We start from the raw sequence: 15,957 nt of genomic DNA on the forward strand, positions 1-15,957 counted from the left end.
ATCATCGTTTTGATTCAGAACAGTTCCTTGAATAATATTTGGGATATCCATAACAGTGGCATATAGAAACATATTGTGGAGTTCTTCATTCAAAATATTTTATTGAATTGCTTTCATAGATAAAATATTATTTCAACAGTATAACAGTCTTTTTCAAGAACATTTGTAATAAAAAAAAACTTAGAATATAAATAAAGCATATATCTATTAGATATAGATATATGCTTTATTTATATTCTAAGTTTTTTTTATTACAAATGTTCTTGAAAAAGACTGTTATACTGTTGAAATAATATTTTATATATATATATATATATATATAGATATAGATATATATATATATATATATGTATGAGGTCGAGCTATGATGAACCTTTGCATACGAAACTGGACTGGGAGGGGTTGATTCTAGAAGCGAGTTTCCATTGGCTGCATGCTTTTGCCGTGGTGCAGGGGTATCTCTAATCATATTCAGCATGTTTTGCACAAGAAATGTCAGCCAGAAAGGAATATCTGCTCTCTTCGCCAAATTATTCCACAACAATGTCATGCTCGGAGAGTCCAGCCGCGAACTCTTTTCTTGTAGACTCTTTGATCAGCGGAGGCAGAGGAGATTCTGGGGGCTATTACCAGAGCAGTGGGGTCTACCTGCCACAAGCATCCGATGTGTCTTATGGACTGCAAAGCTGTGGACTTTTTCCAGTTTTGAGCAAAAGAAATGAAAGTATACCCTCAAGTAACACTACCCCCACATCTCAGAGCTATGCTCCAGGAATGGAGGTCTGGGAAGATAATCCAAGGTCCTGCCGAGTGGAACAGTCTGAAAGTCAAGCAGCCACCTCTTGCTCCTTCACACAGAACATTAAGGAAGAAAACTCCTATTGCCTTTATGATTCAGACAAATGCACTAAGAGTTCAACTGCAACTGACCTGTCCACCTTTCCTAGGGTAAATTCTGGATCTAGCCCTGTCCATACTGTCAGCTCTGTTCCAGTTCCAGGTTATTTTCGCTTATCCCAAGCATATGGCACCTCTAAAGGGTATGGCTCTGGGCAGATTGCTGCTCCCCAGTTTACACAACAGCTCCAAATTCGTTTTGATTCTCCTCAGTCTTTGCCTTCTGTGTCTACAAACGCTCCAAGAAAAGACAACGTAGACTCTTCCCCAAATAAGTTACCCAGTGGCTCCCGCCACAGAGAAGATGAGGCTCACACGTCTTCTTCTGGAGCTGAGGAATCTTCCCCTGCTCCTTCTGACAGCAGCAAGCATTCTCCAGAGAAAGATACCGTAGGTGAGCACTAAAAATCCATGATAAAAATGAAATTGCATCCCAAAGAAAGGAGGAAACTTAGCAGAGATCACAGAGGAAACCTCAGTTTTATTATGATCCTTTGAACTATTTAATAATTGGGCGTGAGTATGCCATAAAATCCTCTCTGTCCTAAACTTTACACCACATGCTTTAATGTGGCTTCGCTTTGTCCTACAGGAAGCTAGAATCCACTATAAAGTAACACGGTAATTTATTGGTCTTCAATTCAAGTGCATTGAAGGTGCCATTACATGCAATGTATCCAAATATGACATTAAGTAGCAGCAATATAGGCGCTATTAACTGGCTATGAGGTGCCGTCTGAAATAAGATATCACATCCAGAGGCCGAACCCGAACACTATGTAAATTATAGTAACCTACCAGGAGCTCAAATCAAAAGATTAGATTAACAACTTTAGTTTTTAAACAATGAAAATACACAGAATTTGTACTGGTGCCATTACAATATATATATTTATATATGCATACACATACATATAATGATACCTTTAGCAATTACACTAAAATTGTGTCCTTGGCTGTCCTGTATTTCAGCAGAATGCTAGTTAGAAGTTTATGCTCGCAATAGGTACAGTTTTTTTTTCGAAATCTAGTAAATTATAATTTTTAATATAACCCCAGACATTAATAAGGATGTGTGTGTGTTTATATTTGAATTTCTAAAGACTGCGCATACATGTGAACATTTATAAATATAAATATATACATACATACACACATATATAAACATAATATTTTGTATGTATGTATATGTATATATGTATATCATATGCTTATTATATTAATATATTATATTACATATCTATCTATATATCTATAATCTATCTATCTAGATATATATAATATATAAAATGGATACATAGCACATACCACTGTACATGCACATATTCAAATAATTACGTAGGTGGGTGCGGATGATACGCGCAAATGCATTTGTTTCTACAAATATCTCTCAAAGGCTCATATATTGTAATATGTGCCTGAAGAAGAGAGAACTAGACTTTCTAGAAATGTTGCGCTGTATTAACCAATATTTACCAACTTTGCTAAAATTCTCTATGTTCATTTAGTTGTCATGTTTTTTTTCTAGGAAACGGGAAAAGTGAAAATGCTGCAAATTGGTTGACTGCTAAGAGTGGAAGGAAAAAACGTTGCCCTTACACCAAGCACCAGACTCTGGAGCTTGAAAAAGAATTTCTGTTCAACATGTACCTGACTCGAGAGCGGCGCCTAGAGATCAGTCGCAGTGTGCACCTCTCAGACAGACAAGTGAAAATCTGGTTTCAGAACCGCAGAATGAAACTTAAGAAGATGAACCGAGAAAACCGGATCAGGGAGCTCACAGCCAACTTTAACTTCTCCTGATGACCCTGCAATTATTTTTTGTCATTTATCAAAGAGCCAGTAACTTTTCGCATTCTCTTTACCTGTACGGATTTTGCATTATCAATATGCCCACTATATCACCCCGATTTCTTAATCTGGGTTTTAAAGCCATAGTTGCACACCTCTTGTTTCAGAGTTTTTTTCTTCATGCTTTTATTAATTATTTTCCTAGACAAAGATAATTTAATGAAATGCAGTCGCAGTGCGTAATTTTCATAGAAAGACCATATATTTTTTTTTTTAACTCTGAACGGCTTCTTTTTTACATTGCTGTTTTGTATTATTTTATTTTGGAAGCAAATTAAATGATTTTTTAATTTGAAATAATTAAGAATGGACACGCTCTAGAAAATTGCAGTTTAACGTTTTATTTGGGTTGAATTAAATGGTTTTAATTTGTCCTGAAAAAAAAACTGTTTTCCAATAAGGATAAACATATCGCTATATGGACTATATATATTTATCTCATTTCTGTACTTTACTGGGATTAGATAATTCCTTGATGCAGTCATGTGTATGTGTATTTGATTTTATAATGTTACCCTTGGTAACTTTCGAAAAGCACACGGCAGAGAATAATTTTGTTTACTTTTGCTGTTTAAATACATTGATTTTTTAATAATAATTTCAAATTGCAAAAGCCTGGTATATATAAGAAGCATTGAAAAGGGAGGAGTCTGCATTCCCAAATACTGTGAATTTACGTGTTTTAAGTTTCAAGACTATACGTAGAAGGAAAAAATGAACTTTATAGATACAGATGTGTGTAAATGTTTATTATGAAAAAATACCAATGATCTTTAAGTAAATGCATTTTAAGTTTAATATTATTGTTAGTTTTAGCTGCATTGACATTAATCCAGATAAACTGATATGGCCATGATGCTGCTGTGCTTAACCAGACCAAGTTTATGTTCTCAAAGAAGAATGAAATAAAGTGTAATGAATCCTTCCTATTTCACATCTTTTGTGGTTGTTTATCTCTATGTCTTACTCTACCTCCTAAAGAACTTTTACAACAGGAGAAGTTGTCTAAACCCCCCTGCAATTACTATAGGAATCTATTTAAATATTACCTAGACAGTCGTAATTTGTCTGGGCTATAAGGCAGTGGTGCTGTAAGCTTCCCGGCTTTTGTTCACTTTTATGACATGCTAGTATATCTGGATTGTTGCAGAGCTAGAAGAGCTGTTTCAGTTGTGTAAAGGGTTGTTAGACAGAGGAAGCAAATACCAAGAGAAGAAGGGATTTTTTTATCTGAAATGCAAGAAGCTGTTTCAGTTCCATCCGGGAAAACATAAGCTATGACACTGAAGAAGTCCAAGAGGTGAGATTCCGCCACATTACCTTCTATGCTTTCAAACAGGTATATTTTGCCTTAATATATTACTTTTTCAGATAATTTTATATTGTGGAGTTGCTTAATGATTGGATATCCCATCCAGTGTTTTTTGGTAGAATATGAATGGAAGGAGGTAATTTATTCATTGTTTCCAAACCAGGTGTGGGTCATGTGTTATGATATCCCGTTAGTTTATTTTTTGTGCACATATTCTTTTTGATAGCATGCCATGTTGTATATGTTTTAGCTCACATGAAGATCAGGACTAATTGCAAGATTAGCAGGGAGGCTGAATGTTATGCAAACGTTTTTGTTGTATTTTTTTCTCTTCATAGCGGATCCTATTCTAGAAAACTGGAGATCGCCAGTCCAAAAAGTATTAGGACAGAACTGGCCTGTGGTTTAGGTAGTTTCATGTTGTTGGGGCTGACGTTTTCTCTCTCTACAACACGAAACTGCCTTAATTACAACAGTGAAAAGCATCACCCTGGTAGAAGAAGCCTTTTAACTTACTGTATGCATGTGTGTATGCATGTGTGTTCATCTTGCCTGCATGTATGTACATGATTTTTAAAAAACAAACAAAACAAGAAATACATAAAGAAAATTCAAGGTCAGGTGTAGAATAATAATGAATATGTGATACCTCCATCTTGCTTCTAGAAATCCTTTGTCTTTAAGAGCCCACCTCGCCCTTTCTCAATATTCAGAAGTCATTTGATTTTTCCCGTGATGTACCAGCATACACAGTTATTAGATAGTATATGTATGAAGGTTATACGGGAATAGCACTTGGACTGAACTGAATATAATGATTTCCTGCTCACAAGGCCTCGGTTATGACCATTATTACCATGTGCCCACAGTCTGACATTCCTAAGAGCTGCACCAACAGCGAAGCTAGACTGCTCTCCAAATAAATAGGCACAAACTGCAAAAACACAAGATATATTGTTTATTCAAGAGATCTCTTCCTTTCCCATCTACATCTCAACCCGCATCAAATTTACTTAGATAAACCCATGTTATTGACCTTTAATCCACCGAAAATAACAAACCAATGGGATTTCATAAAATAAACTGGGGGGAAAAAAAGAAAATCCATTTAAGTGTGAAGCTAAAACCATTTTTCATTATAAGACCCATAAAAGAAGTAAAACTTATTTTTTTTATATATTTTATTTGATTATCTATTCGTTATCCTGCTCAGCCGGTTGATGCATTATTCATTATAGGAATTATCTTTTTGGTTTGACAAAAAATATAAATAGTTTGTCTTGCCAAATATCAACACATTGGTGTTATTAAAATCATTTGTGAATATTGAATTACCAAGAGTATTAGAAAATAATCAGTCAATGGAAAGACTTGAATTTCCACTCTTTCTGATTTCTGTATTAATAATATTTCTGTATTAATAATACTACTATTTCACTGAATCCGTCGTTGGTGTGTTTATGGACGCTGCTCTGTAGACAATCCAAGGTATTTTATTTTTAACAATATATTTCATAAATACGTGTTGACAAAAAAAAAATACAGTGCCACATTCATTTACATGAAAGAAAAATGCTTTTGCAAAAAAAAAAATATTTATATTTTGTTTTGTAAATTTTCTCCTATGGATATTTTATCACCATTTTTCTTATTACTGACCTAGGTTTTGAAATTTCGGTATTCACCTAATAATACACAATGAAATAGTGGTATTATAGTTTTCCATACTAATAACCCTCTATATCACTGTAATGTGTTTTATCCCTGTTGAATTCCACCCTTAGCTATGTATTTTAATATGATATATGTAGTGACTGAAACAACTAGTTATTATACTAGGTTTGGATTATTTTACCTTTAGGGTAGGTCCCTGTTTTGGTGAGGCATAATTCTTACTTAATGACAGTAAAATGTTTTCTTAACGTTAACATAAGACTCATGGTGGTAAATAATTTCAAGAGGTGTACACAGTTATGTATAGCTATATTTCTCTCTATATGTATATGTATACATATGTATCGATATATGTGTATATATATATATATATATATATATGTGTGTGTATATATATATATATACACACATATATCGATACATATATATCTACATATATATATATATATATATATATATAGAGAGAGAGAGAGAGAGAGAGAGAGATTTATCAGTCATCTATACTATAAATGATATTTCTGCAAAAAATATAAATCCGTATAATAGAAAAAAATATTATTTAAACTAATAGGCATATTAATAAGGATTTGTATGAATGTTTTACACATACCATGTTCAATGCCACACAACCCACACATGTATACACAGACACATAGTTGCTTGCATGCATATGTATATATATATATATATATATATATAAATATGTAAAAAAAAATAATATATAGTCACAGTTGTATAAATGTGTATGTCTATGAAGGTAACAGATTTGTCATCGATGCATTATTTACGAACGAGAATTTAGGCAGCTGAACTCACAACAATGGACTTGATCTGAAGACCGAGCTTTGGAAACAAAGTAACCATCCGCCTTCTGTTTATACACTTGCGACCGTATAAAATGGAGTGGATTTACCAGGAGAAATCATGCCGCGCTGCTGTGGACTCTTATTAAACTTGGTGTGTGTGTGCGTGTAACTTGTAACCCCTGCTGTAAGATCGCTATAAACTATAGATAATATTACACAGTCATTACTCAGTATCACTCCCTTATCATCACTCCACGCCCATATTTCCCCATGAATTGCATGTAACCCCACTCTGCTAGATTTCCTGGTGGTCTTTTTTTATATTATTTTTACAAGGTAGCACCAATGTATTTCGTGATCTGATTTTTCTCCAAGTGTAAGACCCCGTAAGAGACTCATTGTAGGATTTTTAAATGTAATTGTAATGTAAGGTTTCGATTAAACATATTCGCTTGATGTTGATGTACTGTGTTCCTCGTACGTGTATATTTATATATATATAGAACATTTTCAAATAAATGACTTCTTACAATAATTATTTAATATATATAAACACACACACACATTTATATATATACACACATACACCAAAGCATGTTTTTTCAATATTCTGTTACTAAATTCTAAACGATTTATGTCCTATTTCAGAGACATCGGATATACATGTTCCATTTGATCATATATTTTTATCATGGTAGTTGCACTGGATCAGATCAGTATGAGAATATGTTATATGCTCATTTCCATACTGTTTCGAAATCAGTCTTAGCACAGATATTGACTGCAGAACAGCTCCAGGGACGTGGACGATGAAATTTGCATTTTAACTGCACTGCTAGCTTTGATCTACACAACATACATGCTTCTGGTGCTTAGCCACAATAGTAAAATGTACCAATTTATTAGCATGTAATCTTTTCATGGTCACTGTTAAGCATGGAAGAATTTAGAATAGTTCCCTTGTCACCCTGAAGTCTTTGCATAAACTGTGTAGTTGTATTAGTAATAATGCTATTTTTATTTCTGTATGGATACCTTGTATAGCTTTGTTTTCGGTTATATTACTATTTACACATAAAATACTTATATAGGCGAATTTCGAGTTTCAATGCAGAATGCCTACATCCTACTGTGTGATTAATAATGATGGTAAATAGTCCCTAAAATGGTAGCAGTGCAAAATCTGATCTTTTAATCTCTCTTGGCAACAATTAAAGGGAACTATATAGAACATCTGAAAAATCCTTTTTTGCATAAAAACATATGACTTTGCTATAAAAAATTATGACTGGAAAACACTGACCCATTAATAGCCTGCGGACTGATTTATACCTTATTGTTCTGCTGCACAGTCACATGGCCACAGCAGCCAATAGAAAGGCAGTCTGCCTTCAACTTATTAGGTGACTGTACTTCTTTGTGGGACCAAGTTGTTACATGAAATCTGCAGTTTCATAATTTCAGGAGGTCCTGCTCTGTTGAATAGCAATGTCGACTTCTGGGACTCTGAGCAATTATTATGTGGATTCTTTCATAATTCACGAGGGTGAAGATCTGGTGCAGTCTAGATATGCATCTGGCTCTCTAGCTCAGCCTCCAAGACAGACAACATTGGGGGAGCACCCTGAATTTACTCCATGCAGCTTTCAATCTAAAACTTCAGTCTTTAGCAGCCCCTGGAATTCAGTGCACCCACAGACTGCTAATAATGTTTCAAGTGTATACCATCCGTATGTACATCATCAAACACCGATAACAGCTTCTGATGGCAGGTACATGCGTTCCTGGCTGGAGCCCATGCCTGGATCATTGTCATTCCCTGGCTTACCTCCAAACAGACATTATGGTATTAAACCAGAGCCGCTCTCGAGCAGAAGGGGTGACTGCACCACCTTTGATACCCACACTCTGTCTTTGTCTGATTACACATGTGGCTCTCCTATTGACAGAGAAAAGCAAAATAACGAGGTTGCATTTTCCAGCAACAACGGGGAACCTCTGGCAAACGCAGAGAAGCCTCCTATTGACCCAAGTAAGTAGCTTCCATCTCATTTTATATGTGTTAGCAGTAGATAGAAAAAATAGCAATTTTGATATAGATTATATTTTATTGGCTAATTTGAAGTAACATAGCTTGTGAAATTTCTAGATTATCTAAATCTAAATCTGACACATCGAATGTTCCATTATTACAACAGCATGGGTGCAACGTTATTGGAATAATAGGCATTTCTACGTTTGGATTTACTATATTTAGTTAGCTGCACACTCGGTATAAATTAAATATATGTATTATTTTAATATTTTATAGTCGCCATTTACTATCCAGAAATTGTTTACTCGTTTCACTATGAAGGTTTTTTTTTTTCTAAAATAATAATTGTATCAATGAAATGCTATTATATCCATCTCTTACATATATGCGAATTACTGCCTGTAATTGATCTGATACAGAGAGAGGCATGTCCTTCAGGTGAGGCGTATTTGCCTCAAAATGAAAAAAAAATCAATATCCAGCCACGAAAATTATAGAGGGTAGGCGTGATCAGAATGGTCAGTATCAATACGAGGGATTTGAAGGTTTGCCTACCCAGCATATACAATAGAAGTATCTCTTTGAATTGATTGGTTCACTCGTGTTATAGTAAATGCTAAGTGACATGGAAAAAATCTTTTTTCTCATCTTTAGACAACCCGGCTGCTAACTGGCTACATGCAAGATCTACAAGGAAAAAGCGTTGTCCTTACACCAAACACCAGACACTGGAGCTGGAAAAAGAGTTTTTATTTAATATGTATCTGACAAGGGACAGGAGGTATGAAGTGGCCAGATTACTAAACCTTACCGAGAGACAAGTTAAAATTTGGTTTCAAAACAGAAGAATGAAAATGAAAAAAATTAACAAAGATCGATCCAAGGATGAGTGATTCTGAAAAAAAGGATATTGCAGCGTCTCAGACAAGCAATGCTACAGTATCAAGGCCTCTTTTTATCCCTGACACAATCTTTATTATTGTAACAAAACCCAGTAGCACCATATTCTTGGTTTGCCTGTACTATCAAAGAGGTACTGTACTACTTCAATTCTTAAACAAATAAAAGGAAATGAGGCATTAGAGGTGGGCTGGCATATAAATCTACCTGTTCTTTACAAAACTACCTTTTTTCATTGTGCACAAACATTTACTGACTATAGAGTCTAGCTGAGATGTAGTTAATATAATTTGCTCTATGTGAGGCAGAGACATCTGCTGATATACTTGAATAATATGTATTGTTGTAGTAATTATATTTGTAACTAGGTTTGTGTGCTTGGTGCTGTACAGTTATGATTGTTTAAGCTAGTACTGAATTGATCTCAGGTTGTTTAATAGGAGAGAATAGATTTAGACTGCAATCCTGTAATATTAATGGTTGTTTCCATATACTGCTGTTGAGACTAGTGACCAGTTAAAGTATTAAATGTTAACCCAGATTGTATGGCAATTAAAGGTTTCAGGAAATTATAGTTGATTACTTCAGAATGGAGGATATGGTATTCTATAAATGTCAATTGTATAGGCGACAAACAAAAATATGCGAAACAATACACTTAGCAAAGTGTTTTGCACCAGTGAGCAAATGGCAGTCTGGTCCTACCGAAATATATATTGAGTGAAAGGGTCGTTCAACTACCTAAAGTTTCTGTTATGTCCTACTTAAATAAAATAACGTTCATTGTATTGACGTTAAATTTATTAAGAATAAATTATTAACAATAAAAGTATTGGTTGATAGTATATTTCTATCTCTTTTAACAGTAAAAATAAAATAATTTATGCAGAACATACTCTTTATATTTTGCAATAGTTACCTCATGGCCTGTTGACCAAACTGTTGAGTTAGATTTCTATTTATGTTATTTTTGTTGTCTTTTTTTTTTTACAAATAAAATATTTTTTTTATCCATGATCTCTTTAAGTTTTCATTGAATGTGGGAAATGTTGTAGTTTAATTTTGATTTTCTTGCCTTTTTTTATCTTTTTTCCTAACCTCATATGAATTTTGTTGGCGTATGTGCATCTCCTTGTAATGTAGACTAAATAATATTACCTAATCGGTTAAAAAAGATCACTATTAGGGTTATGAAGAGATCAGTATAGAATTGTGTTTAGCTCATGGACACACATGGCATACCTTCTATGATGTCAGCAGAAATGTCTCATTGGGAATTATAGAAGATAATCTTTTAAAAAGATATAATAATCTAGATACAAAGCAACACCAAAGCTGGATGTGCAAATTATTTTTAAAATGCCGATAACAAAAAAAGCTTATTTATCTACATATGTTGATAAATAATAATACAAACGTAACTAGACTTAAAATAATTTATGTTTGCAAGGAATTTGTAGTAAATTACCCTCTGGCTACTCACGGTCCACCATGCATCTCAATAGGAACATACAGTGTCCAATATCCTGCAAAATATCCTTTCAAACCAAGTGTTTGCATTAAGCCAAAGCACAGAAAATGCATAATTCGAAAAAAAAGGGGGGGAAACAAGTCAGGTCAGCTTAGACTCATGTCTTGACAGAGGATGTTGTTTGGAAAATTCTGGGCCATATAGGGCAATAAAAGAAAATTACAGCTCTAACCATTTATAGAGTGTAAACCCCTGCAGGCTTTTAAGCAAAACAGAGAGGTTGCTGCTTAACAACTTCAAGTTTGCAAAAACAAATCCAAAGAAAATTGTGGATTTCAAAATAATGGAATAATGAAATACTCGACCGACTTAAAAAAAATAAAATGAGTTCTTAAAGTGAGAAAAAGGAAACAAAATGCTTACAAAAGATTAATTGTAATTCCACCCAAAATGCAATTGCAGGGTTTTTTTACCTCCTCTTTCCGGGGACTAGTTTGTAGGGACGCCCTCTGTTTTTGCAGACAGAATGGAACTTCAAAGAATGGACACACTAAAAGTGTGTAATAAATGGCTGGTCTGCAAACTGTCTGGAATTCGCCTTTTAATGACTTTATAGCTGTCCAGGCACAATTAAGATTTTCTATAGAAGTCTTTCCATTTGTTTTGTCTGGCGGATTGAGATAATGTGCTGAACGGAAATAACCATATTTTATTAGTTTGCAATCTAGAAATCTTAAGTTTTTTCTGTATCACTAAACTAAAATGTAATCCTGCGTGGGGATGTTGCTGCTTACTCATGGTGTACCCAATATATTTATAGGAGCATTGTAGAAACACGACTATTTGTTCTGTATTTTTTTTAAATAAAATATATGATGCACATTTAGAATTTTGCCAGCAGATGGCAGTGTTATTCCATTAAAAGTTGTTAAAATGGCGTTGGTCCTTTGAAAAAAACCTTTATATCTGTAATGTGTATAGTGTTAAAATATTTTTCAGTACTCGATTCAATAAATTTTAGCAACCATTAAATAACTATATTAAAAAAAGTGTTTGTTGAGAAAGTAGTATTGAACTTAAGTAGTGTTTTTGGGGGGATGTTGCACAAAAAAAGCTTTTTCAAAATCAAACAAAATGGTGGCATTCCATACACATTTTTTGTTTAATATTCGATTTCATAGGATCCATGTCCGCAAATAAAATGGTAAAAATAATGAACAGATTTATTTAGATATGTTCAAGACATTCCTATATAAATCCCTTTTAGGATTTACTAAGATTCTGTCTTGAAAGACCGTGAAACCATGCAATAGGAAACGAGTGTGTCATAAGCAGTCTTTTAAATTGTTCTGGTCGGTTTGCTCGCCATAACAACATTTATATGGAATGTTGCATTTTTATGGAATGCACAATGGCAACATTTGTTAATTATACTATGTATATGAAAGTAGATGGTTCTGGTTGTCAAACCCACATTGTATACAACTAAAACCATGTAAGAAACATATTCTCTCTCTCTCTCTCTCTCTCTCTCTCTCTCTCTCTCTCTCTCTCTGTATAATTGATGTTGTAAACCATATTTCCATTCCAAGAGCATTTAGATATGTTCATTTCCACAAATAGGTAACAATCGAATATTGATATATTTATATATATATATATATATATATATTTACACACAAATATATGTCTTGTCATTTTACTACAATATATTTGTTGTGTGTAATTATTGTTATTATTATATTCTAGTTGTGATCTGGCTACTTAGATATTTTTTTAGGAATAATATTAGATTACCATTTTTATGTAGGTGTACAGGGTTAGTGGGTCTACAAACAAAAATCATTTGCTATAGCAAGAAAATGGTTATACATAGTTAACATTGGAAAAAAAAACTCCTCACGTTATTAAAGCGAACATTATTTAATATTAATTTAAATAAGTAATTAATAAACACTTCCTGCAAGAAAGACCAATACTACACATCACTGATCTGATAAATATATTTATGGTTCATACACAAACACATATATATATATATATATATATATATATATATATATATATATATATATGTTCCTTCTTTATGTTTATTCTTTGTGTGGGCCCAAACCATGTTCTATTCTCCTCTTTATTTATTTTTTAGTATTAAATATTTTTAACATGGCTTTTCAGTAAAGTTGGCTCCTCCAATGATTCTTATATTTTTGTTATATTTCTATTTTTATAATAAATAAATGTTATTTTTAGGCATGTCTTATTTTTCCATAAGCATTATTTTGTTTTGCATATGCAATGCTATATGGTATGTTATATATAAATTCGTGTACAGAAACAAAACAAAATTGCAGAGCTTTCTTTTATTTACAGTCTTTGAAGATATGGTTTTAAAAAAAAACCTGAGATCGTGGGAAGCTCTTTGTACAACAGATGAACAGACTATATAATTTAAGGTATAATTTCCGGAGCAATCCCATTCAGCTTTTCAAGTTTATGATGTGCAGTATAGCAGGGTTGTAAAAGCTATCTCACCACTGCAGCTTGTTCTCTTTTGTCTGGGGAGAAAAAAAAGACATTTTAGCGGTGATTTAAAGAGAGGACTGCACTGCAATATTATACATTTGTTGTTGCTGCTGGATTCTTTAATTTGGGGACTCAAAGAATCATATTTACTCTGGGATGATCCTTAAATACCAATAATCCTTTTAGGGTAGGCTACTCACGGGTGAGCAAATCACAATATTTAAATTTATATATAGATCTCCAGGCTATAGTATGGGTATATTGTATTTTTTTCCGCTAGAATTCAAATGATGCATTTAGATTTGATATAGCATCATATCTATACCAGAAAATTATTTACAGCTTAGATGGTTAGACAGATAGTAAGACCCAAACACCTATAGTGAGGGAGGGGGAGCAAATACCTTTTAAATACCATATTTTATATTAATGTATTTCATTTTTATTTTTTTTAAACACAATTATGATTAATTGCATATATTTATTTTGCTTTTTTTGGGCCGTGAATTTCAAATATGTTTGTAGAAAATGATGAAAGTGAAAGCGGTTGGATAAAATAAATCGATTTGTGATTATTTGCACAACCTCACATTTTAATCTTCACCGTGTAAATATCAGGCTATTGCGTTTAGCGGATTCGGGTATTTTTCTGCAGAAACAATGCATGTTTATAAATATAGTTGTGTAAAATAACGCGCGTACACAATGCTACGGAAATCTGGGTGTTTTCCTGCAATGCACAGCGTTCTCCCACCTGTGATGCTGGAGCAGATTGGATGGATTGGTCATATGGTCGGAGATCACGTGCAGGAGGCAGCTTCAGTGCAAAAGAAAATGGGGTTTTGTGTAAATCTAGGGGTTTAATGTTATCATATATCAAGCTACCTCGTAAAAACCGACACTGAAGCCTACCGGACAACAAATCACAGGTCAAAAATATGACTTCTTCATATTATATGAATGCTCTTTTCAGCAAATATACGGCCGCTTCATCTCTCTTCCAAAACACAGACTCAACCTCTTGTTCCTTTGCCACCAACTCTCAGAGAGGCAGTTATGGAGCCGGTACTGGGGCTTTTTCTTCCTCCATGCCTGGCTTGTACAATGTGAACAGCACCTTGTATCAGAGCCCGTTCTCTGGATATAGTCTGGGTTCTGATCCATATAACCTGCACTGTTCTACGTTCGATCAGAACATCCCATTGCTCTGCAGTGACCTGACCAAAGCAGCCTGTGACAAGGTGGATGAATCAACCCTGCACTCCCAGGCAGACAGTAATTTCCGCATTTATCCCTGGATGAGATCTTCAGGTACGGGTAAGCTGCAGGGAATAGCTCAGCAATGCACACATAGCAAACACAGCAGTCTTTATGGATTTAATTAGAGACCAGGCGCCATGGCAGCACAAAGCCTATAGTACTCAATGGAAATGAGCTCAGACTTTTTTTTATTGCCCACTTAATGGATTCTGTGCTTGTCATTTATATTTGTTTTATTTCATCTAGAAGTTTATCAGCTTGCTCGTATTCATTAGGTGCAGACAATCTTTACGTTTCCATAAACTGAATATTTAATTTCGTTTCATGTAATGCAATAAGACATAGCATATGGAACAGGGATTGAAATAATAACATTAACAATATAAACATATTTTATTAAATATTATTTATTATAACATATAGACAGGCGGATAGAAATATTTAAGGGCAAGTGGTTGTCTTATGTGGGTAATAAAATCATTTACAACTGTAAATAGTTGTGTAAAGACACTACAGGCCTATATGACCCCACAAAGATTATGATGGGGTGTTTATTGTGCACCGTGCTTGGAAATGTACAACTGTAAGTAAAATATAATATAACTTTTACAATATATAGGAGCTGACAGGAAACGCGGCCGGCAAACTTACACCCGTTACCAGACCCTAGAATTGGAGAAAGAATTTCACTTCAACCGCTACCTAACAAGAAGGAGAAGAATTGAAATCGCCCATGCTTTGTGTCTGACAGAGAGGCAGATAAAAATTTGGTTTCAAAATAGGAGAATGAAATGGAAGAAAGAACACAAAGAGGACACTGGCACGTCCCCAGAAAATGGAGAAGAAGCAACACCAACAGCTACACCTACAATGACTTCTCCAGACAAGGATGAGGAGGAGAAATAAACTTCGATGATCATACGTTCAGTATTTGCACGTTTCTGTGAAAGATATTTTGAAATCATTTGTCTATATTGGTATTTTTGTTGTTCTTGAAAAGGTAGATGGTGAGGCAAAGCAGGCCACAGAAAACCAGGGAGGAGACAGCTCCATCACATGTGGGATAGTCTATTAAATAAAAAAAAAAATTGTCAGTGTATTCGTATGCAATATACATTTGTAAAAGACAGTCACCCACTACAACTCCACAAAATAAACTACCTATGTTCACTAATATTGTACAGGCAAAAGTGCATTAGACGCATACTACCTAACCTAAATATCAGCT

General features: G+C 34.1%; 3 protein-coding genes across 3 annotated transcripts; all 3 read left to right on the forward strand.

The window, feature by feature from the left end:
• The first annotated feature begins 492 nt into the window (after positions 1 to 492).
• Positions 493 to 2,700, forward strand: LOC149300812 (homeobox protein Hox-A10-like). The gene is made up of 2 exons (XM_089484909.1): positions 493 to 1,291; positions 2,426 to 2,700. The coding sequence occupies exons 1-2, from the start codon at positions 493 to 495 to the stop codon at positions 2,698 to 2,700; spliced, it is 1,074 nt and encodes a 357-aa protein (XP_089341035.1).
• Positions 2,701 to 8,028: 5,328 nt separating this feature from the next.
• On the forward strand, positions 8,029 to 9,468 carry LOC149300813 (homeobox protein Hox-A9). Its single transcript, XM_089484905.1, has 2 exons — positions 8,029 to 8,572; positions 9,230 to 9,468. Exons 1-2 carry the CDS (start codon positions 8,029 to 8,031, stop codon positions 9,466 to 9,468), a joined length of 783 nt encoding a protein of 260 aa, XP_089341031.1.
• A 4,834-nt stretch (positions 9,469 to 14,302) lies between these two features.
• On the forward strand, positions 14,303 to 15,635 carry LOC149300814 (homeobox protein Hox-A7-like). Its single transcript, XM_089484811.1, has 2 exons — positions 14,303 to 14,780; positions 15,349 to 15,635. The coding sequence occupies exons 1-2, from the start codon at positions 14,408 to 14,410 to the stop codon at positions 15,633 to 15,635; spliced, it is 660 nt and encodes a 219-aa protein (XP_089340937.1). The 5' UTR covers positions 14,303 to 14,407.
• The last annotated feature ends 322 nt before the right edge of the window (positions 15,636 to 15,957 follow it).

This window comes from Sceloporus occidentalis, unplaced genomic scaffold (assembly GCF_023333645.1).
Source record: "Sceloporus occidentalis isolate IW3139 unplaced genomic scaffold, rSceOcc1.0.p SCAF_23, whole genome shotgun sequence".
NCBI classification, from domain to species: Eukaryota; Metazoa; Chordata; class Lepidosauria; order Squamata; family Phrynosomatidae; genus Sceloporus; species Sceloporus occidentalis.

Coding starts and splice junctions, on each gene's coding strand:
- LOC149300812 (XM_089484909.1), top strand. CDS start 493: ATGTCAGCCAGAAAGGAATATCTGCTCTCTTCGCCAAATTATTCCACA. Junction 1,292..2,425: donor TCCAGAGAAAGATACCGTAG/GTGAGCACTAAA, acceptor TTTTTTTTCTAG/GAAACGGGAAAAGTGAAAAT.
- LOC149300814 (XM_089484811.1), top strand. CDS start 14,408: ATGACTTCTTCATATTATATGAATGCTCTTTTCAGCAAATATACGGCC. Junction 14,781..15,348: donor TCCCTGGATGAGATCTTCAG/GTACGGGTAAGC, acceptor TACAATATATAG/GAGCTGACAGGAAACGCGGC.
- LOC149300813 (XM_089484905.1), top strand. CDS start 8,029: ATGTCGACTTCTGGGACTCTGAGCAATTATTATGTGGATTCTTTCATA. Junction 8,573..9,229: donor GAAGCCTCCTATTGACCCAA/GTAAGTAGCTTC, acceptor TCTCATCTTTAG/ACAACCCGGCTGCTAACTGG.